General features: G+C 45.3%; 1 protein-coding gene and 1 long non-coding RNA gene across 2 annotated transcripts in view; both read left to right on the top strand.

Annotated features, from left to right (window-relative positions):
* Positions 1-4,719: 4,719 nt before the first annotated feature.
* ANP32A (acidic nuclear phosphoprotein 32 family member A) overlaps positions 4,720-26,175 on the top strand; it is a 136,837-nt gene continuing 115,381 nt past the window's right edge. Inside the window, exon 1 of the mRNA XM_085644644.1 lies at positions 4,720-5,220. Within this exon, the coding sequence (XP_085500770.1) occupies positions 5,167-5,220 (54 nt within the window). The 5' untranslated portion in view covers positions 4,720-5,166. The remainder of the gene's footprint in view (positions 5,221-26,175) is intronic.
* Positions 5,894-15,069, top strand: LOC146860715 (uncharacterized). Its single transcript, XR_014978853.1, has 2 exons — positions 5,894-6,441; positions 14,030-15,069. It is a non-coding gene; the product is annotated as an uncharacterized LOC146860715 (long non-coding RNA).

Genomic DNA, 26,175 nt, shown 5'->3' with positions numbered 1-26,175 from the left:
CGATGTTAGGATAGGACTTTGTAAGACCGCTATTTACTGAAAATTTTATTTATTTGAAAAAATTAGGCATGTCAGTGTTTTGCTCGCTCCGCGCTTATGTTTTCAGAGGCATACAAAACACTCTTAAAATGTGTGGGTCTCTTCTCCTCCATCCATATGAACCCCTACACATCGAAAGCCCAGGGTATCCTGATGAATGTGAGAATACGGACGAGACCTACAAGGCCAAATTCTTAAAAAAACATTCTGGAGGACGTGCTATGGTGTACGGAGCTGAAGGAAGGCACACCAAAACTGATAAATACCAGGGTGTTCGGAGTCTCGTTGTGCCACTGCCAGCTCACAGACAAGACTAGGGGACCACTACAGGCCCAAGTTCTCGTGGTTGCAATACAGAAGACCATTTGTCTGTTACAGCGAGTAAACAAATTAATACCAAACACATGCCTTTCCAGGAGCAATCTGCTACTTGTTGCCAATTACTTTGGTCCAGTGCTTTAAATGGAAATATAGAAGTGCAAGTACTCACTATTCAGAGTACCTACTTGCTCCTAAAAAGTGCTGGTGGACTCCCATTAAATGTATTGTGGCAGAGCTGAAAAGTGCAGGTACTTTCCCTTTGAAATTAAAGAAAGACAGTTAATCAGCACCGGGCACTACCTACCGATTTAATCACTGCTTTGATCGTTATACTTCCAACTGAGCTCTGAACAGAGAGCTGCTAGGATTAGGCTTATTTTTTTTAATCAATTTATATAGTGTTGACTTGTGGCAGAGAGCCACATTGCAGGGCTGAGATATAAAACATAGTTCCATAGATATTTCAAGGCCACCTGGCAACCCGGGTACAGGAGAACACATCACTCACTTATTCAACGGTCAACTCTACTGCCACAACACTAATAGCTCAGTGGGATAATAATGAGGCATGCTGACTAGGGGCGGGTGCAATGTTTCATTCCACCTGCGGAATTTGGAGACTCCATGTTGCTCTTGTAACGTGGAGTTCCAGCCAAATTTCACCAACCGCTGCATGGTCACCAACCGCTGCATGGCAGAATTTTTTTCCCGCAATGCTCAAGAAATGCCAGCAGGCAAGTGTGACTTGGCGCCCCCCATAATGATTTTCAAACGTGGGTGGTCGCAGGGAGAGGACTGCTTCTCAAGTAGGTTTGGTGTCCTCCTACCACACAATTTTTCTCTCCCCAATTTCTCTGGCAGTGGAAGGATATGCTGGATGTGTGTGGCTCCTGGTTTTCTACTCTAGCTGTAGCAAAATCAACTTGAACAGCAGTGCACTCTTGCTCACCACATGGTACAGTTCATGCCGATTTTCACCACGGCTCTCACTACTGGCACTAAATTGCAGTGTGGTGCGCATATTTCAGCTCATTGGCAGAACTCTTCAGAATTTCTACGCAACTATGTTGGAGTAAAACTCTGTGAGTTCCGTCCACTCCTAATGGTGGCTTTGATCACCTGTGAACTAAGCATGGTTAGAGACTCACTGGAATTTGTCATACCGCCTATACTCAACTGCAGAGGTGCCAACTCCTTATTAGGTTCAGCAACCTTGTTTTTTTCAGTTTGCTCCTTTGACTGGTTTTGTGGAGCCTTCTTTCAGTGCCTATCCCGATGCTTTTGAGTTGTGTTGTGGGAGCTCTAAGGGGGTGCTTCTTGGATGTAGTTCTTATCGTCTATTACGAGGTCATTGATGGCACATCATACTGCTGGTATTTTTACCTTTGTATTCCTTTCTCATGAAGGGGAGGAGGGTCATTGTTCTGCTGGCTGCAGACATGTGAAGGACCTGTGCTTGTGCTGCACGTTTTGTCCTGATTGATCCACTTAAAATGTTTCCTCCTACCACACAGTTTTTCTCTCCCCAATTTCTCTGGCAGTGGAAGGATATGCTGGATGTGTGTGGCTCCTGTCTTTCCATGTGCGTCTGTTTCTGTGGTTGGCCAGAAGTGAGCTTTTTCTTCCATGTTGAACTGGATTTGTGTCCTTGGAAATTTGGATGGCTCACCATGTCTGGTAGCAGCTGCTTCTGGTTTGCCACTCTGCTGCAGTTCCTTTTCCTGCTCTCCCCTGCTGCACGGTTACTATAACTGTTGGTCTGTGGGTGACTTGGTTTTGGGATCACACTAGTCTGGGGCAGAGATTTCTCTCGTTTGGCTGCATATATTTTTTTATGCTTTCTGGCCTGAGTTTTGACCGATGCTTCCTGGGTGTAACTAGTGGTATATCTGTAAAGATGGGTTTCCTGTACAGTGCTACTCTTATGTGTTCTTCCCAAACGCCTGCCCCCTCTTTCTGTAACAGTGACCTGCACTTTGGACATATAGTGGGAGAATGCTGGTCCTGTTTCTTGTGGGGTATTCAAGCTTCCTCTTTTTCCGGCAAATTGTAGCCCGCTCATGGTTTGCATTTGTAAGCTGCTTGCAAGGGTCTGCACTCTGCATCTAACAATGCAGGTTGCACTATGCCTCGGTGTCAGTTCCATGCGACCATTTCTACAATAGGACTGTCTTGATACAGTCTTCCATTGTTCATGCTCTAGCCCACAACTGCAGCCTATCAGCATTGTACTTGCAGGTGCTGGCGTTTTCCTTACATTTATGTGGTCATTTGGTCCTGCTCCCCCAGACTAATGGTAAATCCTACAGGTTAACATCCAGGTGTTTCACTGGGAAAACCGGACCCCAATTCGTGGTCTCCCTTTCCTGCTATTCAAGGTTGCATCACAACTGGCTAGATTTGTTACAGGCAAGGCCAGTTGGCCCTGGTCCCCTTTTCAGATTTTCTGGCATCATAATTGGGTGTGGATTAGCCATTGCTCCGTGTCATTTTCATGTTGCTTTATTGGTTTCTTCGCCCTGTCAATCCACATAAGTCTCTGTGGTATTGGATTCCCTCTGTGTTCCTGCAAACTATACTGCCAGGGGGGTATTTCCAGATTCGCTATATTTTTGGTATTCAACTGGAGACTTTTACTGGTGTAAGGTCATGCTAATCCCTCTGGTAGAATACATTTCCGCTTTCTCCCTCAAAATCAACACACAATGCCCTTGGCAGTTGGTGCCTCATAGTGAAATAATCCCAAACAGCAAACAACATCTTCAATCAACCAAATTTTACGTCTGTCATACTTCTGACTCCTCGATGCTCCTAGTGACCTGCTCGTTTCCAGTGTTGAAAAGATGAAGTGTTAATTGACATAAGCGCTTTAACAGTTTAAGTGAAACAAAATATGAGCAAAAAAAAAAAAGCAGGCCTTGACCGCGCAGAGGACCAACTGCAATTATTTGTTCATTGAACAGTCAACTCCCCTCAGATAGACCCTAGTGCCCTTGGTCTCCCAGGAAATGTAAGGGTTATTCCCATCACCTGGGAGTCTGCAAGTAGCCCAAGTAACTGTGAAGATGTTGGGTTAGGCGCAAGCTGATTATTCGATCTGCCCCATTCCAACCCCCAGGATCGAGGTGTGGGACCCCCACGTATGTTGGTTTTACCCACTGTGGTTGAGAGCCCTTGAATGATTCACTGTGCATTACCGACAGTCTTCCCTGCTGGGGTCAGTAATGTGTGGACTCTCAGCAACCCACACCCCCATCTTGCAGAGACAGGCATGGACCAGAATAGCACTGGAGAATCTGCCCTCTGTTGCCTTGATTCAGCGTACTTCTGTCCTGTCTAGTCCTTGGGCTCTAAGAATACAGCCCTCGTCTCTTCAGGGAACCTCCTCTTCCTTTCGGGGGCTTGCAGAATGTATTGCACTCGCTCAAGGACGGAACTCCACAGGGTGGACCACAACAGCTTGCTGATCCTCCAAACAACTACTATATTAATCTTGAGGCATGAACACTCAGCCCCTCCTATGCAGTTTCATTTCTTGAGACAATGTAATTGAAGTGGTTTGGTGGGTGCAGGCAGGTAATTTACTGGGAGAAAAAGTAATTTTTAGAAATGTAAAGATTAAAGACTTTTAAAAAAAAATGCATTTTATTTAATGATTCATTAAAATGCTTCGCAGCGAAAGTGATCCCTTATAGATATGCAGCACGGAGGGGTTCGAGAACCGGCAAACTCCCGCCCACTTGATTTGCAGAAGCCTGCCAACACTTTACAAATGATCTGTAGGAGAGCTTGTTGAGGCCGATGCCATGCACAGACTAGACAGCGGGGAGAGTCATTTAATAGCAGATCTCCTAGCTACGGGTGCTAACTGACTTTTTTTTAACCAACATAAGCGATGTTTTTTTTATTTTATTTAGGGCGGTAAAAAGTGGGCATAATTCGTACAATAAGATATTTACCCCATTTGTATTCTACGCTTAACAAATCAAATACGTAAAAAGTAGTTCGAGAGTATCGTAACGAAATTTAAGCTCTTCATAAATGATTATTACAGCATAAGGGGCAGAAAAAAATGGAATATGGAGGATATGACAAAATTATTTACAAGTATTAGCTTTTGGGCCTTTTAGAATCAGAAATAATGACCAAGCATTGTCTGCAAAAGGTGGAATCTACGTCCCTGTCATAAATCTCTATCAGCGAATTCCGAAGCGCTTAAAATAGCGCGCGGATTATCTATAGGAAGCACGATGGGATGAGGAATGGGCGCGGGGAAAGGAAATTGCTTGCCAACGCATATATCCCAACCGCAAATCAAGAATTTGTGACCTAGCTCCAGATTACCCTCCGGTCGAAGATCTATGAAAGCAGCAGATCCAGCATCACGTGGGAGGAGACTCAGATCCTGCAGGGGTGGTAACTCCCTGACAAGAAGATCCCTCATATTAAGGGGACTGGCAGATCACGGCCAGTGGATCCCGCGGCTGGGTAGGTGTGTCGCGCCGCTTACCGAACACCAGTCTCCGGATCATTCAGAATACTCTAGCGGAGCCGCTTTCTCGGCCCCGCAGCGTTATATAGAAAGCTTGCTCTGCACCCTCAATCAGCCATCCTCTGCAGCCCATCATTGGTCATTCCTAGACTTGGGGATCTAAACTCAAGCCGTGATTGGCGGACTAGGCCATCAGTCCCAAGTAGGCTCCGCCCACTAGAGATCAGGTTAGTGTTGTGCAGGCGCGGGTGGATCCAGCTGATCCCAGAGAGTCGGCTTTCGTGATTATCGATTATCGGATCGGCTGGTGGAGGATGGACATGAAGAAGAGGATCCACCTGGAACTCAGGAACAGGACGCCACCCGAGGTAAGCTATCTTCACGGGGGTAAGGTGTTTTGTAAGAAGTGGGAAGCCCGTGCTCTGCGACCCTGCGTGATCCCGTGTGAACTGCTCCTGCCCCGCAGTGGTGCAAGGGGGGCGTGAGGGAGAGAAGCGGGCATGGTCCCGTTATCCCGGGACGTCAGTTACTGTCAGGGGTCTTTCTCCCGGAGGTAAAACTACATTGGACTAGTAGCCATGTTTAAGTTTGTAGCGCGGAGTGAGATGCGAGCCATTTCTTTAAATGCGCGGATATTTGCGCGCGGATATTTGCGCGAGGAGGGGGGTTCAGTGGGGAGCGTAGTAAACCCGTCACTTTTAAGGTACGGAAAGCAGCCTGCTTCAGTATGCACTAAACGGAAGGGCGATGAAAACTTTTTGAGCAATGTTAGTGGGGTCAGGAGTACCGTTGCGCGCAGTGTCTGCGCGCGAGCCTCGGAGATCTATTATGTCCTGTCAGGTTCTTCTGTCACTGCACCGATTCGCGGGATATTCCGACCACTCAAACACCAACAGTCTACATGAAACGCTTCAACGGACCACCTCATACTCCACCGGACTGTTTTGGTTTAGAATTCGCGCAGCTGCAGCCGCTTCTGCGCAGGTGTGCCGGGCGCTCTGGGCAGAAGTAGGTTCGATTGCGAGGAAGTAATCTGGTGGGGGTGGTTGTTATATGGGCATCATGGGCTGTAGATCTCGCTTCGTAAAACAGGTTAAATACTGGCTGGAGTGTGCGGACACCCCGTGAAAAAAGAGGGGAGGGTCCAGCTTGCGATCTGGTGGCAATAGTCCGGTTCTTAAAAACGATCCGAGGAGACAGTGTACAAGAAGCGGCGCTCCCTTCAGGTTTTGCCAGCTGTGGCCTTCCGCCGGTGGACAGGATGATGGGCATCTACGAAAGTCTGGTGTGTTACGGCAACCGGCCTCACCCAAAAGGAGCCGCCATTTTCTACTCGGTGTTAGCTGGTAAACAGAGACGTCAGGGCCAGCGAGCCGAACCACAGGACCAGGGATCGGATCTTCCTTGGCTCTTTACTTTACCAAAGGGCGCATTGTGTCCGTGGGGGACGCGCCTGGCTCCGGAACATGACTCCGTCCAGCTCCGGCTGCTGCCATTTTGTTGATCTAGCGTGTGCTCTTCCCCCGCCCCCCGAGTATGGGAGAGCCGAGCTCTGCAGGGGAACACGCAAGCGGCGCCTCTTTTAGAAGGTATAGAGCCCGCGGCAGTTCATACCCATTTGAAGTGGTTAAGGACACTGGACAAAGCTCATGCGAACCTAGCCAGAGCCCTCGTCGCGATCACATTGTGACAGTGCCTTTCTGAGGGGGTCGGAGCATGTTGTAAGAGTGGTCTGGAGAAATATTCGGACTGTTTAGGCTATATGATGGATCCGGTGTAAGCACGTTGATTAAAAATTGGTCCTCGATAGTGTTCGTGTCGTTCAGAGACCATGCCTCCGCGAGGCGGTGAAGTTACGACAATAGTCTCTGACTGGCCAGGACGACGTAGCACAGTGCATGTTACGGGCGGTCAGGACAATGCAACGCTCATGCAGAAATTGTTGGTCTTGTGATCGGAGCCGAACAGCTAACTCGGTCCCCCGCCCAGTCCCCGGCAGAGGGCGAGTGATCCGGGTAGAGGAACGTCAGCTTTATTCCGTTCTCTGTACTGGATCCAACCTTAGTGCATTTCAGTCATACGGACCTATTTGCCCTTGGAATGTTTTTATTTTTTTTTAATTATATTTTTTAGGTCGAAGCGTACCAGACGGCACAGCTGTCTGGTTTGCTAAAGATATCGTGGGGGGCATTCAGAAAGATGACCTTTTGGGATTTGTGGATTGTAACCCACATTTTCTGGCTTTCTATTTATCGGCTTTGTTTTTTTTTGCTTCAGGCTGTGCAGCTTGATCTCGCACCTTCAAATTTTGTTTACTGTAATCTTCCACAAACTCTTTCTGTAAACAGACCTTTAAATCTTGTTCTTATTTAGTCACGTTTGCTGTGCATTGAGAAACCGAGGCCAAATTTAAAGCTGTCTCTCCCGAGGGATCTTGGTGTTCACTTTTCTTTTTCTGACTTCAAAGTGAGAGTATTTATGTGACAATCCTGTTGAGTATCCATGTCAGACGAGGGGGTGTAGGATGTGTTTTTTTAGGTCGAAGCTCATCAGATAGTGTAACTGTCTGGTTTGCTTAATAGCTTATTTGCACATTCTGAAAGCTTCCCTGTGACTGCATTGATGTTCTATTGGCTTTGTGGTTTGTAACTCACAGTTGCTTTCTTTTTGCTGGCTCTGTTTTAGGCTGGCCAGTTTGGATTAGTCCCTCCAGAGAGCATTCCTTGTATACAGTATTCTTCCGAGTACTCGTTTTCTGTAAATTCACCTTTAAATCGAGTTCTAATCTTTTCAGATTTGCCATGTTTTAAAAGATAGAGAGAGGTCAAATGTCACACATTTATTTTCCAAGGGAGCTTGGTGTTTACTTTTCTTTCTCTGTCTTCAAAGTGAGAGAATTTATGTGACAATCCTGCTGAGTAACTATGTAGGAGGAGAGGGTGTAGGAGGTTTTTTCTAGCACACAACAAAAATGAGCTATGCTGATGTTTCAGAATTATCAAATTACAAACGAAGTGTGGTGAAAACAAATATTTGAATACTATCAAAACTAATCAATCCATTAGTTGATGCCTTTTCGTCACATCGTTCGTGCGCATTCAAACTAAGCTGCATGTGCAAATATAATGGTAATTTCAATTCAAAATGTGTCTGTAATGGCAGTGTGATACCATACCATGCATACTCCACACTACAACACTCCACAACACTGGACTCCGCTCTATGCCGCTCCATTCTATGCCACTTTATTACATGCCACTTGACTCCACGACACACCACTCACTCCACAGCACTCTCCTCTACACCCCTCCACACTACACCCTTCCACTCTGTTCCCCTCCACACCACTTAATCCATTCCAGTATTCCCCAATCCATCTCATTCCACTCTACCCCAATCCACACCAGTCTCCCCCACTTCACTAAATCCAATCCACCCCACTCTAATTTACTTCACCCCAATCTACCCCGCTCTTAACTCCAATCTAGAATACTCCAGTCTACCCCAACACGCTCCATTGCGATCCAGTCTACCCCTCTCCACTCCAATCTACCCCCTTACAATCAACCAAGCTCCAGCCTAATTTACCCCACTACAATTTATGTCAATCTTCTCTACTTCACACTAATCTACCCCACTACTCTCCAATCTTTCACACCTCACTAAATCTAACCCAATCAACCCCACCCACTCCACTCTCCTGTTCCAATCCACTTAAATCTACCCCTCTCCAATCTACTCCACTCGTCTTCCCCAACCACATTTCAACCTACTCCACCTTGCTGCAATCTACCCAACTCCACCCCAGTCCAATTTACCCCACTCCAATCTCTACTCCACTACAATCTATCTCGGGTCACTAAATCTACTCCACTCTAGCTCCGTCTGTCCCACTCCAGTCTACCTCACTGTGCCCCACTCCAATTTACCCCAGTCTATCCACCCCACCTGTCCGCCCTACTCCAATCTCCCCCACTCCAGTGTACTCCACTCCCATCTACCACAATCTACCCCACTCCAAACTACCCAACTTCATTCCAATCTACCTTACTCTACCCACTCCAATCCTATCTACCCTGTGCCGCTCAAATCCAATCCACCCCACTCCGCTCGAATCCTACCTACCTACCCCACTCAATCCTATCTACCCACTCCACTCTACCCCAGTAAATTCTACTTCAATTTACTCCACTCCAAACTACTCCACTCTCTCACTGCAGTCTGCCTCACACCATTCTACTCTACCACAATGTACACATTCCAATCTACCCTGCTCTAATCCACCCCATTCCAATCTACCCCACTCCACCTTAATCCACCCCACTACTTTCCAGTCACTCCAATTTCACTGTAATCAAGCCCACTCTAATCTGCCACAGTCTACCCCACTTAACTCCAAATTAACTACTCAACATCTATCTACCATATTCCACTCTAACCCACTCCGCCCAATTTACCCCACCCTACCAGTCTATCCCACTCCAATTTACTCCACTTACTGCAGTCTATCCTATTCCACAGTACCCCATTCTTCCAGTCCAATCTACCCCACTCAAATCTATCCACAAGTCTACCCCAAATCAGCCCACTCCACCCCAATTTACCGCACCCCACTCCAATCTACTTCACTTCAATCCACCCACCCTCCACCCCAATCTACCAGTACAATTTACTCCACTGCAATATACCCCACTCCAATCCTCTACAATCTACCCCACTCCAATCGGCCCCTACTTAAGTTTACCACAGTCTACTCCTGCTCGGCCCGGATCGCCGAGCAGGACTGAATCAGGTCTACTGCGGGAGTGTGCGAGCATGGAACACTACCCCCCTCTCGGACCCATGATGTTAGTCGTACATTGCATACGAAATTTAATAGCCCAGGAATAACAAGGAGGGTTATCGGTAGAACCGTAAGTTTTACCACTTCCATTCCACTGGTTAGGGTGCGCCTTAGCGTGCGCATACCGCCGTGGAATTCCATCTGGTCCTGAAGAATGCTTAGCTAATTTGGCATGATAAGCTGAAACATGCCGACCACTCCTTTTTCACTGACCTAAATCGGACGAACTTTGGTTATCCTAGCCAACCAGTTCTTGTCCGTTTCACCAGTTTTTAATGGTTTTTGGTTTGCCTTGATTAAAATTGTTATCGGTTAAAACCACTAACCTTTTAAAATTCACACCCACCCTTCCATCAAAAACCAGCTCCGCTGTAATTCAGGCGTCGCAGCACACCAGGGAGTCATTCGGCCTCCTTGGTTGGAACCCGATGATGAAGCATGTCACCAACCAGGTTGGTGAGTGAGGGTTCTTTTAACAAATCCTTTTGGTTTTTGCCCACGCTGTTGTTCTTTCTCCTTATTCACTCTTTTGTTGTTTACTAAAGGCAAAGTCAAATGCCCATTGTGAGTGTTCCAGCCTGTGTGTGCATACGGAGGACTTGAATCATGTAGCTGTCCATCTTATGCCACCAGCCTTCTGGACTGTTCCCATTAGGAGCAGGGTCAAGACTAATTTGCATATGGCTGGGTCCAAACTGGGGTGGCATAGTGAGCTAAAGACCAATGGATTTAACCCAGATCTCTTGACTGAGGGTGAATGTTTGATTCATTCAGCATTCTGTCTCTCATTTGTTGCCACAGCACTTTTCATCCTGAGAAGTAGAGCATTGTGGAGAAGTCTGTGTACCAAAAGCTTCAAAGCCTTGTTCATCTGAGGTAGTACGCGCTATGAATGCAATTGTAGTACCAGACCTTTTTCTGTGATTATGCCCAGCTAAAAAATAAACCTCGGAGAGGTCTTAGTGTGCTTGGCATCCCTAACACTCACATTAGCTGCTTTCACCTGCTGCTTTCACCTGCTTGTCGTGCAGGCAGAACTATGGGACGTGCAATAATTTAAACAAGTATTTGCATTGCAATAGGCCTTGCATTTGCGAGACTTTGAGCTATTGCCATTGTTAAATGACAATGCCTTTTATGTGTTAGTTTTTAAAACAAATAAAAGGCATTGTCATTTGCAATGAGAATAGCTTAAACTCTCGCAAATGCGAGACCTATTGCATTGCAAATGCTTGTTATGAGCTTATTGGGTGCTGGATGAAGCTGCGCATGTCTAGCCAGAAACCAGGAAAGAAGGATTTGTGATGAGAGTGATTAAGCGGTCTTCGGAGCCAAAGAAGAGCTGTTTTTTTCTAGCTCCCCCTCTGCGTCCCAACCGTGCATACCGGACCATGGGGAGGGAAAGTGCCCGCTCTGCCTGGCTCAGTGCTGTAAGGCCAGGGGCAGGCATGGGAAGGGAGCTCGGTCGGGCTTGCTCTCTGGGGGCTGAGCTGGGAGGAGGGGGATGGGTGACTGCTGCTGGCTGGGATGCTCCTTCCTATGAACGCGGGGAAGGGAGAAGAGGAACGAAATGCTACATTTCCAGGCTGAGGAACAGCATAGACTTTGTAAAAGAGCAGCGTGTGGAGTCTGTGGACCAATAGTGGAAGCAGATGCAAGAATAAATGAATGAGAGTATAAATAAATAAATAACAAGCGCTGCATAACGATGTACGTGAAGCGGGAGCCATAGTAATTATATTGCTGCTTGGAAAGTGAAAGCCCTCATGGCGTGCTGACTGCTGCAGGAATGCATGTTGTGTCAGATGTAGGAGAAACTTATAAAAGAAAGTAGTGCTTACAGACTAAATTAGACCTATCGTGTAACAACGAAAGTAAAAGGGTCAGTCCTCATGGGTTGTTACAAATGAAGACAAGGCGGTACTAGGGAGGGACTAACAAGCCTATAAATGAATCAGAATCTAGCCTTTACAAAGGACAATGATAAAAGCCAATGACAAACACGGGTGGAGAGTGGGCGGGGCGTCAAATTTATTCCCCAGTACAGCATGCCTCTCAGAGCAGCGCATGCGCTGCCCAGGCTCGACTTAAAAAACTAAAGAGAAACAGAAAAACAACTTTAGTTCAGTTTCAGGGACTTAACTTCTATTTGTGCCATGGGTCGGGGTCCTGAAGGGCCCACTAAACCCTACTTATTGCTATGTTTCAAAGTTCAGACAGTGTCAAGATGGCCCATTTTTATGTCTCGCCTGGCTATCGCGTAAGCGATCGCTCAGCGAGACTTATGTTGGGGCTTCAGAAAATGCTCCCAAAGGCTTCCCAGGCGGATTGGGTGGCGGTTACGCGCACAACCACGCGCATTCCATTTGCCACCAGCTACTTCCTGCTCGTGCGCCACCTCACGCATTCAGAGAGATTCAGTAAGGGGCACAAGACCTTAGGAATGCGGTTTATGGCCAGTGCATGAGAGGCATTCAAGCGCGAAGCTGGCATCGGACTTGAAAGCAGCAGACTGCTTTCGCCAGCGCGTGCTCGGCCTCACTCCCTGCATCCCCTCTTACAACAATTAACTTTCGTTATAACTCACACCCCATATGCTCGTTCCCTCCCACCCTTCCTTTGACGTCCGCTTTTCTTGTTGTTCACAAACCACGCCACACACTGCTGCACGCCGCACACTGCTGCACGCCGCACACTGCTGCACACCGCACACTGCTGCACACCGCACACTGCTGCACACTGCTGCATTACTCACTGCTGCACGCCGCACACTGCTGCACGCCGCACACTGCTGCACGCCGCACACTGCTGCATTACTCACTGCTGCACGCAGCAGACTGCTGCACGCCGCACACTGTTGCACGCTGCTGCACGCCACACAGTGCTGCATGCCTCACACTGCTACACGAAACACTGCTGCACGCCGCACACTGCTGCACGCCGCACACTGCTGCACTCCACACACTGCTTTTATGCGAGTTTATGCTACTGACATTGTAAATGACAATGCCTTTTATTTGTTTTAAAACCAAAACATAAATAAAAGGCATTGTAATTTTACAATGCCATTAGCTCAAACTCTTATAAATGCGAGACCTATTGCATTGCAAATGCTTGTTTTCCTTGCACTATAGCCCATAAAACACTAGCAACACCTCTGTTCAGCAGGCAATGAAATGTGTTTATTGAAAAAAAACAGAAGACTGCAGGAGCTTACCCTCATCATCCCACAGGACATTGAAGGTGATGCCGGTATTATTCCCATCCCACTCATAATTGCAGCTGTAGTACATAAGGGTCAAAAACTAGCAGAGATCAGTAATCAGTATAGAAAAGACACTGAATAGTGAAGTCCGGAATTTTTAGTTTTTTAGGTCTCGGCTAGCGTAGGCTGCGCACATGCGCAGTCTCGCTGGCGAGATTTAATGTTTTGAGGTCTTTTCGGTAAAGGGTTCTAAGCCCCATCCCTCTTTTCCATTGGCTGGCGTCACCGTTTATGGTAAACAGTGGCCAGCCATTGGAACAGAGCTGTTCATGACGTATTTGCTCGGCTTTTTGAGCCGTCCCATTTGGACGGGCTCCTCTGCCTTCTGTGCGTCGCAAAAGGTTTCTTATCTTTATGGGGCCAAACACATGGCCCCATAAAGATAAGAAACCTTTTAGCAGGCAAGGCCGTCCAAGTGGGGCGGCAGAAAAAGGCAAACGAAACCGTCATTGCAAGCACTTTTTTGTAAATGCTTGCCATCCACAGTGCTTCAATGTCTGTGGTGACTGCCACACAGCTTCCGCCCAGCCTTGCAAGACAAGGGTTTTCTCCGATTCCCCCCTCATCATCAGAATCTCCTGCAAAACGCTGCCCCAACTTCAAGAACTCTCATTCGACTAGGAGAGTTCCAGTATTAAAACGAGTACCAGTAAGTTGCTGTCATTTAAAGCACTGCACTCTTCTACTACACTAATTCACACAATCGTATTTTGAAAAATCTAAAGAAAGGGTCAAATGTGTACCATCCAGAGACAACCAAATCCCATCACACATTTTGAATGACGGTTCCTTCAAACGCACAGAGGGTGATAGTGCTACGGAGCTACAATAATGGTTGAAAGTACTTTCCAAATGGAAATGACATAACAATATAAAACACAATCTTTGTTGCCAGCTCGTCCTCTGCTTTTCTGTGTTTGTTGTTTTATCGGTCCTGGTGTCTGCAACAGTTGTTAGATTCTGACATGAGCTGTGCTTTGGTGAGCGCGACAAAATAATGAGGGTGACTGCAGACTGTAAGGATTAGACAAGTTTACATTTACCGCTCAATGTCTCTTACTCTTGCCAGTTTCTTCTTGGCGATGGCGCCAGCCCCAACCCCCACGTCGATGCATCTTTCACTGCACTCACAGCCTTCAGCAGCTCAAGCAGGAAGTAAACTGCAATGTAAATCAAGGCGACGTAAGCAGACCGCGACATGCATGCGACGTCAGAAGAGAGACAGAGCCAATCAGAGAGCGCGGCTGAGGACTGTGCCATGGAAGTAGAAAGAGGGCACACAAAATGAATATTTTGAAAAATTGGACACGCCCACGAATAGTTTATTTACGAAGAATAAGAGATCACAACGATGGAAGAACTGCCCGCTTTATTGTAAACTTAGCTAGTACCTTAACGGAGAAGGCACTTTTTGTGTTCATACATGGTCAACCAGTTTAGTTAAGTATTATTATCATTTATCGATTATTATTAGAGAGGGAGTGTGTTTTTAACGGGCGTTGGCGAATTTGAGACTTCCTTACAGATTACTCGAGCCATTCTCGCAGTAGTCTGCAGAAAGGGAAAACGTTCGCCTTACTGGAATCACACCACGCACATTAAAGTTGTCAGCAGAGCCGAGGCAGAGGCCTTGCTTTGCCCCAAAAACCAAAGCTCTATCCGAGCCATCAAAAAATGTAAATCGGCCAACATGCGTCAGGATAAACTATAATAATAATCTCTACCCCCCATAGAAGGGATCACATTTAATAACATGGCACTACTATGGTTTGAATGTATCTAGTTCACCAGTGTCTCTGTGTGGAGCCTCCCGCCAAACCAACCCCCGTTTCTTGTAGTGCACCCCAGGGCCCAGTAGTGGTACCTCCACATGTCAATATGTATTTGGAACCCCTGGGGCCACCATTAGCAGAGTAAGAAAGTCTCTGTGAACATGAAACCCAGTTATTCCTTAAGGTGTCCGGAGCCTCTGCCCACCCAGTGCTGCACTGTCTACCCAAAAGAAAATGACAAAAAAAGTAAATATCTAAAACTGAGCAAACAAAAAAACAGAATATGTTTCTCTTATCCTCAAAACCTGACAGGATTCTGAATAAAAATTGAATAAAATAAGCAGGTCTGCTGGTTTTTAGCATCAAACTGTTTACTCTGCCAAATTCTTTGGAATCATTTTGGACCAGAAACGTAACCTAGAAGCCACTTTAACAAGCATTGAAAATGCAATAGGTCTCGCCTTTGATTAAGCTAAAGCCATTTGCTTTGCTATGCAATACCATTAGCAAAGCAAATGGCTTTAACTTAATCAAAGGCGAGACCTATTGCATTTTCAAAGCTTGTTTGTGCTGTATTAGGATTGGGTGCAGCCTGGTAGTGCTTATTTATGATGGCATATTTGGCACTCATAATGTTTTGCAAAAGTGTCTGAATAAGGCTAAACTATGATTTTTGTTACATATGAATCTTACAAGGACTCACCCCCGCATACAATTCAAAATTATTTAAATACAAATCGTTTGCATTTAAGTACATAAATTATGGTCATTAGTGCTATTTGTTATCTGCATCGACTTCTGCTATGGTTGTGTTTTAGCGGTGGTGCGTCATCTGTGCTACTTTGTCTTCACATAATTTGGCCAGGTAATATTTTACATCGGTAGTTGTCTTTGATTAAACTCTCACTTTTTATGTTTATAGTTCGACAGAAAAGTCCCACATCAGCTTACAATTAGTTGTAGATGTGCTGTTGTAGTTTTAGCTTTAGAATTAAAAAGTGAAAAGTACAGGACAAGATTCATTTACAAACAATGAAGGTTTATTTAAATTGTAGAAATCATTACAGCAAGCGAAAAGGCAAAGGGTTAGTCAATTCAATTCATCCACAGTCAATAGTAAAATAATTATAAAATCATAAAGACTGCCTCTAAAAATGCTCTGAAATTATTATAAGTATAAATCACTATAAAGATTGTCATGAAGCCTGCCTTCAATGAATATGGTAAGCATTCTCCTACAATATTAGTACGGAGAAAATACACAGATTAACATGGAGTCTGCTCTATAAGTACACCCAAGAAGGTCTTGGTTACATCTGAGATACGGTGCATTATATATCTTTGGAAACCGAAGAAGCATACTGTCAACGTGCGGTGATACACAATTCCAATGGTATACCAGAAAAAACATTACATGAATAAGGACGTTTGATCAATTACTAATGACAAATCCTGTATTATGTATGGAAGGGAAAAGAAAGGCACATTTTAAATGATGTACACAAACTCAGGTAGGCAAGAGGAAATGGCTTTGTAAAGATACATTCGAGCTGTTTGTTCTCCAGGAACATCACAATCCCCAAAAAGCATTGAAAATGCAATAGGTCTCGCCTTTTATTATTATTTATTAAGTTGCTATACAATACCATTTGCAAAGCAAATGGCTTCAAGTTAATCAAAGGCGAGACCTATTGCATTTTTAATGCTTGTTATTTACTTCTTGATGCGCTTGCTCAGCTTTGTGAGACACTTTTGTGCCAGCTGCATACCTCTGCATATTATTATAAAATCCCATGCAAACGTCTCTCTGATTGTGTGAGCATGCTGCAGCAAAAGCTTTCTAAGTAGAGACCCTTGATGGCTACCAGTAAATAGTCTGCTGATAGTTGTTAATCACTTTGATAATTTGTCTTCAGAAAGAGTGGCTGCTTATGACTAAGTTATAGGTGATCATTTAATTTAATCTTTGCACAACCCTGGTAGTTGAACATGACAGCACGCTTTTCAAGCCTATGAGCTGAAAAGTAGGCCGCAACAGAGCTGAACACAAACAGCAAAGATAGAGTTCTTTTCTGAAACCAGTATTGGTTGGAAGAATGCATCTACTAACACTAAAGATGCACCATTCCTAAGTGCACTACATCAAACTAGTGATGAAATTCTTCTCTCAACCTGTGAGACTCGAGGAGTAAGGAGACACTGTGTATGTGTTTGAGAGCAACAAAAATTTTGAGTGAGAGATTTGTAGCATGAATAACCCTGAAGTATAGAAAACGTATGTTGCTAATGAAGTTGGCAACACTCGCAATCGGAGACTGGGAAAGTACTGCATGAAGTCATGATCACCCCTTACAGGCACAGATGCCACTTCTATTGTAAATCCATAACAAAACCAGCATTTGCAATGCAATAGATCTTGCATAGACGCACGTTTGAGCTATTTGCATTATAACTGACAATGCCTTTTATTTATGTGTTGGTTTTTAAAACCTAAATGAAAGGCATTGTCATTTAGAATGCTAATACTTCAAGGCATGCAACCACCTTTCTTAAAGATAAAGTGCAGAAAAATCGCAACTGCCTTTTTTTAAAGATAAAATGCAGAAAAATCGCAGCTCTTGCTAAAATGACCCATGTAGTCATAAACAAATCATGTGTACCTAAGAAAAGTGAAAGCAAGCATGGCGGGCTAAATATTGCAGGAATGCACGTCATGCCTGCAGTACCAGAAACTCGTTAAAGAAAATAGTGCTTACAGACGAAATAAGACGTGCCGTGTAACAACCGAAGTAAAAGGGCCAGTTCTCATGGGAGGTTACAAATGAAGACAAGGCGGTACTTAAGAAGGACTAACAAGCCTATTAATGAATCCGAAGCTATCGATTACGAAGGACAGTGACACAAGCCAATGAAAATGATGGGCGGAGAGTGGGCAGGTCTTCAAGTGCTTACTCTAATACCACATGGTTGGCAGAGCAGCGCCTGCGCTGCCCAGGCTCGACCTAAAAATACTGTTAAGTATAGTTCTCCGCACAGCTTAGGGAATAATATACTTGGGATAGCAAGGCTGCAATAATGTTTTAAACAACACGTCCTCTTCATAGAATTATCATTAACACAAGGAGCTAATTCAAACACTAGACTGCAGGTTTAGCAATGTTATTACGGTATCTGGTGCCCTGCCAGGGCTTTGGATGCCTTCTTTCTTCAACTAGACTTCAGCTTTGCACAGTTAGCAGCTGCAATGTGGGCCTCTTGTTGCTTTGCCTGTGTGTCCGCCTATAACAGTCCATATAGGATTTCATTTAAACATTTACATTCAACTGCCTCACCTAATCGGAGTGATGTTCCCCCTGTTCCAACCTACGCCTGCTGTACCCTTCAGCTTACCCCTGCCAAACTGGTTTGTAACTTCTTTAAACACAAGGAAGGTGCACCATTGAAATTATCCATTGTCTGATATTCTGACCTCAGTCCAGCCAGATGCACTAGTCTCCTGCCTCAAGCTTCGCAAACTCTAAAGTCCCAGATCCCCAGTTGAAAATAAGACCCTTCTCCTCACCCTCTTCACTTCACGTTCCCATGCAAAGGCCTCAGGGAAGCAGTAGGAAACCCCTCGGCCAGGCAACACAAAGTCATGAATAGATGCCTCCGAGCCATGTTACCATGACAACCGGTCAGCAAAAAGCTCTAATGGTTGAATCATTTAATCACAAAACCAGTGTTTTAGTTGAGAGTATTAGCAATACAAATCCGGAAGGGCTCAACCTTCCTCTTCTGCATCATCCTAGGTCAGGAGCCATCCCAAACCCAGGTGGTCAACCTACTGTTTTTATTGCTGAGTTTTGACTTTGTAACGGGTACATGGCATCTTGACAAACGTAAAGGCACCGGGAGAGTACAGAGTCGTAGAATTCCTATCACCCAACATATTTTTTGTGGTCAGTGACAACATGTTTTCATGGTTATTTTTGGACAGGTATGCCCAGCCGCCTGCAGCACAGACCTTTTGGATGCCATTTTACAGTACCACATTATGGATGTTTAAAAGAGGATTGTCTGGCATCAAAGGCAACCTTTGAACCATTGTGTATTTTATTCAAACTTTTATATGTGAGTCATTAATATTAAAGCTGTTACTATTAAGGTGCTCACTCAAAGGAAGTGCAGTTAACTCTGAACTCTGCTTGCAGGTCTGACAGTGGGTTCCAGTAAAGAACCATATAAATGTTTCGAAATGTAACAATTTGAGACTACTTTTAAATCTTCCAGAGGGCTCACTGATAACATTCAAATATGCATGAAAGCAAGATTGATGAAAGTTTGCGTTAAAAAATAACCTATAGAAACAAGCATTTGCAATGCAATAGGTCTCGCACTTAGTAGAGTTTGAGCTATTGGCATTGTAAATGACAATGCCTTTTATTTATGTGCTGTTTTTAAAACAAATTACTAAAAGGCATTGTCATTTCCAATGCCAATAGCTCAAACTCTCACAAGTGCGAGACCTACTGCATTGCAAATGTTTTGGTGCTATAATTTTTTTTAAGTGGTAGGAGAGAGCGTGTCAGGCAGGACAAAGCTATTTGAGAAAATAGTGCTCAGAAGCTGTAATTAAAGCCTTCCGAGTAACAACACACATAAGGGGGGGAGGTGTCAGCATTGGAGGTTACAAAATGAGACAAAGCATTACTAAGGAGGGACTACTAAACCTATTGACCAATGAACAGTCACAGTGGACAGTGACACAAGCCAATGGAAAGTATGGGCAGGGAGAGGGCGGAGCTTTAAGTCCCTACCTTAATACCGCATGCCTCGCAGAGCAGCGCATGCGCTGCCCAGGCTCAACCTAAAAATTGCAACTTGGATAAAACGTTCTCACTCTGGATAATATTTTTTACTCCTGCTGTTGTCAGGAGTATATTTCCAGCCTTTTCCAATGTGGGAAGAGATTAGAGAGGAGTTGGTAATTATCCTTAAAGAAACATGTGTAGGGTGTGCACAGACTCACAATACCTTTCAAACTTAGAACCACCCATTCCTGCCTACTGCCATGCTCTGTAAGCAGATTTGCAGAAAGGCGGCAGAATCGCAGCTTGCTAGAATGCAAACCCATATCTAACATAAACCCTGGCACAACCTGAGAGGTTTTATTTGGAGCTCAAACAACAAGAACACTGTCATAATTTTTCACCTTCCTGCCTGTCACCAATGGGGACAAATAGGTTTCAGAAGCATCTTCCAAACTCTTGAGGTACCTCCAGTTTTATCAGTCACTCACTCCATCAGTGATAATAATAATGTCCAGAAGTTTGCGATGTTCTCCTTCCAGTACTCGATACCCATGTATTTCAGTTTTTAGGCTGTGAATACAGATCCATGGGCCTGCTCACATTAAGGTGAGACATTTTTAGGTCTCGGCTAGCGTAGGCTGCGCAGAAATGCGCAGTCTCGCTGGCGAGATTTAATGATTTAGGGTAGCTTTCACTCGCGGGGTTTAAGCCCCGCCCCTCATTTCCATTTTCTGGCATCACCGTTTATGCTAAACGGTGGCCAGCCATTGGAAAAGAGCTTCCAGTGACGTACACTTTTCTCTTTTAGAGCCGTCCCAGTTGGACTGACTGCCCCGACTTACTGCTGGTGTAAAAGGTTTCTTATCTTTATGAGGTCAAACACATGGCCCCATAAAGATAAGAAACCTTTTAGCAGGCGAGGCCTGGGACGGCAGGAAAAGGGAGGGAAAAAACGCCCTGGCGAGCGCTTGTTAAATAAAGGGCAAACGCATCCCTAAGATATTGGAGCGCTTTTATTGAGCACCCAGATACATTACACAAGGACACATTACTTTTCGTGCTTTGCCTAGAATCACTGGATGTTGAGACAATGCCGAGACTTGAACCTGGTTCCCCAGATCCAAAGTCGGCAACTTCCGTCGCCGCGCCACATCATGAACGTCTGCCTTCTGCAGCTTTAAAGGAGTCTGAAAAGACAAATAAATATATACTTCTAGGTGGAGATCTACAATTCTTCCTGTACTACTGTGTTTTTTTTTGTCAGATTGAGCCCTCGGGTCTTTTTAGTCGTTCACTTGTGCACGCTCGATCATGGTTTTAATCTATGTATTACCGAAGGTGTAACACGTCTATGTAAAGTGATTTGGCACCGGGATGGCGCTACATAAAACCGCTAGTAGATCACAGGGTTGCACGACTCGCTTCAAATCGCCCAGGGTGCGGCGCCTATCTATAAGTCGCTAAGGCCAAACCCTGTGTGGAAGATTCCCTGAAAGCCGACAAATGTGGGTTGTTTTTAGTGCGGACGCGCGAGACTCCGCCACCCACAATGTCACGTAGAATGAGCCATACTCGGCGGGCTTTAATAGGGCTGATTATGTAGGAAAACTCATTTCCTTGACAGAGGCAGTCTTTGTGCAGCGCATAAGAATGAGTTTAAATTACTTATGAGTGATTGTGCTAAATTCTATTATTGGTGTTTATTTATTTGGTATTGAGCACAGAGGCGGGGGATGGGGCAGGGGCTAGCGGAGCCGGCAGCGAGGCGCTTCGGCCGGCGCCATGAATCATATCCGGACACCTGTACCTGCGATAAACTGTGAATAGCGCAGTTGCAGCCTCGACACCCACCCTGCCCTGTGCTTCCCTCATCCCACGTATACTCTTCAAGTGGCTAATAAACTACTGGATGTGCCCTTGAGATGGCCTTCAGCGACCTGTGCCTATACCCAGGGCTTTAAGTGGGATGAAAAAACTGGAGGGGTGTCTCAATCGGGCGTGGCCAATGTAAATAAGGGCGTGGCTTAAAAACAAGTAACCTACAAATCTGTGCTTAGTATGCACCTGACTTGTATTTTGCTGTTTCTGTCATTGCATCCAGGTATATGATACAAGTAACATCATACCTACAACAAGTCAGGACTATTGGCTTTGTCAATGGTTGTTAGAAAAGATAAATAAGCAGCAACTATGGCTTGTATATAATATTGAAACCGCTTCCACCTAAAGCCCTGGTGACACCACCACAATGTTTGCTGCTCCTGACTTTCAAAAATAGAAGGGAAATCCAGAGAGAGAAAATGACTCTCTTTAAAGGGTTTCCCTTCCCCTATAACGCTCACTCTGACAAGACTTCATGCGGTAACTTCTCCACTAGTGAGAAGTGAGCGATGTGAGCAAAGCACATCGATGTGCCGCTGTCACTGCAGTCCAGAAGAAAACGGAGCGCCTGTGCCAGGGCACAAAACAGAGCCCAATAGAGACCCGTTTAAAGGCCTCCTTAAAAAACTGCTGGCGCACAGCACCGGTGAGACCCAGCCCACTTAAAGCCCTGCCTATACCAGAGTTGCACAGCAGAAAGTTGCTTTCAATAGGCGCATGGTTCTATGCCCTGGCTCAGGGTAGGCAGTGCTTATTTTTTTTAAAAAATTAAGGAGTTTTATATAGCGCAAAATTGACCCGGTATCAAAGCGCTTTACAAAGCACCAGTTGCGTTACATGAGGACACATTCATTTTTGTTAGGCACAGGGAGATTAAGTGATTTGCCCAGAATCACAGATTTTCATCGTCATTGCTGAGACTTGAACTTCCCCAGATTCGAGGTCGACCACCCTAGCCGTTAGGCCAACTCCTCTCCCCTTTGTAAAACAATAAGTGCCAGTGCCCACAGGCAGCACTACCGAAGATAGCGATTCCACCTTGTGCCTCGTTAATGCCCCCGCAAGACACTCCCTGACGCTTTATCTACTCTCGCAGGTTTTTCTTCTGGTTGTCACTGGTTTTCCATCTTTCTGTTGCCCTCTTTTGTGTTTTGCTCTCTCTTGTGTTAGATCAAAATTTGTTGAGCAACACTACGTACCAGTGCCCCAAAAAAGAGTGCCTACCAATGCCCAAACAAGCATTACAAATGCAATAGGTCTCACCTTTCATTAAGTTAAAGCCATTTACTTTGCTATACAATACCATTAGCAAAGCAAATGGCTTTAACTTAATCAAAGGTGAGACCTATTGCATTTTCAATGCTTGTTCCAGGAGGAAACAGAAGTTTGTATGGAGGCCTGAAAGGACGCTGTGTTCATGTAATATCTTAAGCATTTGTAAGACAGCCGTTTCAGAGTCAAAAGTATTTGGGATAAATAATTTTTTATCCCTTATGAATTTCTACATATTATTTAAGGCCCTTCATTTTAGATATTCACAATGCCTCACAAATCTATTTAACTTTCTAGTCTTCAACAGCCCAGTTTCTCTGGTATATTTTTCATATGCCCCAGTCAGTGTCTTCAGTATAGTGACATTATGTGGATTATAATCGGGGCTCCCGTTTTTTGGTATTACATTTTTTAACATTTCAATCTGTATTTATCCATATTTTTTTTGTTCATCTTATTGGTATTCATCCATATTTTATTTTGTGTTTTGATAATAAATGGAGCTGTAAAATGTGATATTGCCACATTTATTTAACTCTTGGATGTTCACTCATACATGGATGCCTGTCATGTTTTAGCAAATAAAGCATAAAAGTATAACAAAACAATATACTCTCAGGTACATATTAGCGCTATACTATAAATATGTGTTAACGTGTGTATTTAAGGAAATATCACACATGTTTTCTAACTCTCCATGCTGTCTATCTATTTGAATTAATGAAAGACAGAATAGAGTATCTCTCCCAAGAAGCACAGTTTTCAGATTTTTTCCTACTTTAAAAAATAAATACAGACCGGAAACAAATTGTTTTCTGTCTGCATTTATCTGTAAAACCCAGAAGCATTAATTAAAATGCTAAGTGACCCAGTCAACTATCTCGCCTCACTGTTTTCCACAGGCTTCATGGCCAATGTGAACTTTAACATCAATAACAGTCAGCCATGCCAGACATTGCTGCTTAATTTCCATTCCTCCAATATTCTATTTCTCACCCTTGCTCTAGTCTGCAGATATAGTCTAATCTAGCTCCTGAAATATTGGCCAATATGATTTCACCAAAAAGAACAGATGATGGATGGAATGCTGAATCAATCAAACAGTCTCTCCAGTCATAGATCTCGGTTAAATCAATAGTTTGTTTTGCACGCCACGCCATTCCAGTTCTGAGGTATCTACATGGAAATTTGGTTGCCTATTGAGAAGAAGATAAAAGGTGCGTTGATAAAATACTCTTTGAAGCCTATTGCTGTCTGCAGTCCCCCACCACGTACTTTGGAGATTAGTCTCCCGACTCCGCCCTGATTAGAGCCTGTTTCAGACCGCTCAGTTCTAATAACAGTTTTGTTAGACCTGCCCTGTTTAAATAACCTTGGATTAATTATACGTTCTGCAGTGACGGTTGCAAACACAAGTCTTGACGGTAATAGAATAGATGCCTTAGGGCCCGATTCCGATCTCGCTCGGAAAGCCCTCCGTACCACTCTGATCCGCGGGCTTTCCGAGCAAAACGTGCTCCGGGAGTCCGAGCGAGAATGATGCAGCCATGCTTATGGACTAGTTTCGCTCGGACTCCCATTGAACTCCATGGGAGCCTGTGTACAGACGTGTACACAGGCTCCCATAGCAAAAAAGGGGTGGTGGGGAAAAACGTACACCCTGTGCCGCCACACTGCATGCCTGGATCGGGGGGACCCATGGGCACACCCCCGTGACAGATTCGGAGGGCCCCGGGTAAAGTAGGGCCTGCTACACCCCCCACCCTAAAGTACGATTCTGACAGCTGTTTCGTCTCGCTGAGACCGAGACGAAGCTGCTGTCTGAATCGTACTTGGTCGGACTTCGGCTCCATTGTGTGGCACGATTCGGCTACGAATGAGTCGTATGGACCGGTTTGGGTGCCGGAACTAATTCGGTCAACGCATACTCAATTTTCGCATCGTACTTGGTCGTTCGTACCTGTGTACGATTCGGTCAGAAACGAGGGCTACAAATCGGATCCGAGAAAGCCAAATCTGATTTGGAGGCCTTCCGAACGACATCGGAATCGGGCCCTTAGTGGGAAGCATCTCTGCATTCCTGTCAACTATCTGTAAGATAGTCTCTCAGGCTGTAGTTCTCTCTGGTTGCCAGTCTTAATTTTCCCGTCTTTTTACCCTCTTTATGGATTTTCTATAGATAAGATGTGTATGAATATTTATCTAGTGATCTGTATAGTTGATCCAACCTGCATTTCGGGCCGTAATCTCTCCAGCTCGCTCTTCTCTGTACAGCCTCCCTTTGCAACGTAGCAATCACCTAAGATTTCCCAACATCGAACTGCAGCGGTTTATTCACTTGATTCACATTTGCAATGCTGGCCCCTCTCACCATGACTTTCATCTCAACATCGTCTCCCAACTCACCCTAGCCACCAGACTCCACAACGCCAGCATCCGCGGCAAGGCCCTCGACTGGATATACTCCTTCCTCACCGGCAGAACTCAGCGGGTCAAACTCCCTACCTCTCAGAACCAATAAAGAACTGCGGAGTGCACCAGGGCTCGTCCTTTACCCCCACCCTCTTCAGCGTCTACATGTCCCCCTCTCGCAACCATCGTCAGGAGCCACGGACTCAACATCATCTCCTACGCCAATGACATCCAGCTTATTCTGTCCCTCACCAATGAACCCAACATCACCAAACACAACTTTCAAGAAGGGATGAAAGCCGTCGCCACCTGGATGAAAAACAGCTGACTGAAACTCAACTCCAAGAAAACAGAAGTCCTCCTCCGTGGCTCCACCCCCTCCATATGGGACGGCTCCCTGTGGCAATCCGCCCCCGGAAATCCCTCCCACTCCAGCGGACCACGCACTAAACCTCAGAATCATACTAGACTCTTCGCTCACAGTGATCCACCAGATCAACGCCATATATTCAACCTGCTTCAACACCCTCCACATGCTTCGAAAGGCGTTCAGATGGATGCCATCCGAATCCAGAAAAACTGTCATGAACACGCTCATCAGCAGCAGACTGGACTACGGCAACTCTCTCTATGCCGGAATCAACAAAAAACTCCTTCGCAAACACCAGACCGAACGCCACAGCCAGACTGATCCTCGACATGCCCCATTGCTGTCATCACCCAACACCTCCGATCTCCACTGGTTCCCAGCTGAAAGAAGAATAACCTTCAAACTCCTCACCCATTAGTACAGGCCCTTCACAACACCGGCCCCACATAACTGAACAACCGCTTCTCCTTACATGCACCCAAAAGACACATCGGATCTCTCTCTGGCCACTGTCCCACGCATCTACAAGACCTGAACGGGGGGAAAGTCCTTCTCCTATCTCGCAGCTAAGGCCTGGAACGACCTCGCCCTCCACCTTCAGCAAGCTCCCTCATTGCCCCAGTTCAGGAAGGACCTCAAGACCAATTTCAATGGACTTAATCAGGGCTTGATATCAAAGTGTATTCTCGTATGGTTGTGCGGAATTAAGACAGCT

The sequence above is a fragment of the Triturus cristatus genome, chromosome 3_1 (genome assembly GCF_964204655.1).
Source record: "Triturus cristatus chromosome 3_1, aTriCri1.1, whole genome shotgun sequence".
Lineage (NCBI taxonomy): Eukaryota > Metazoa > Chordata > Amphibia > Caudata > Salamandridae > Triturus > Triturus cristatus.
Note: the sequence above shows the minus strand (reverse complement) of the source record. Positions and strands in the feature narration are given on the sequence as shown.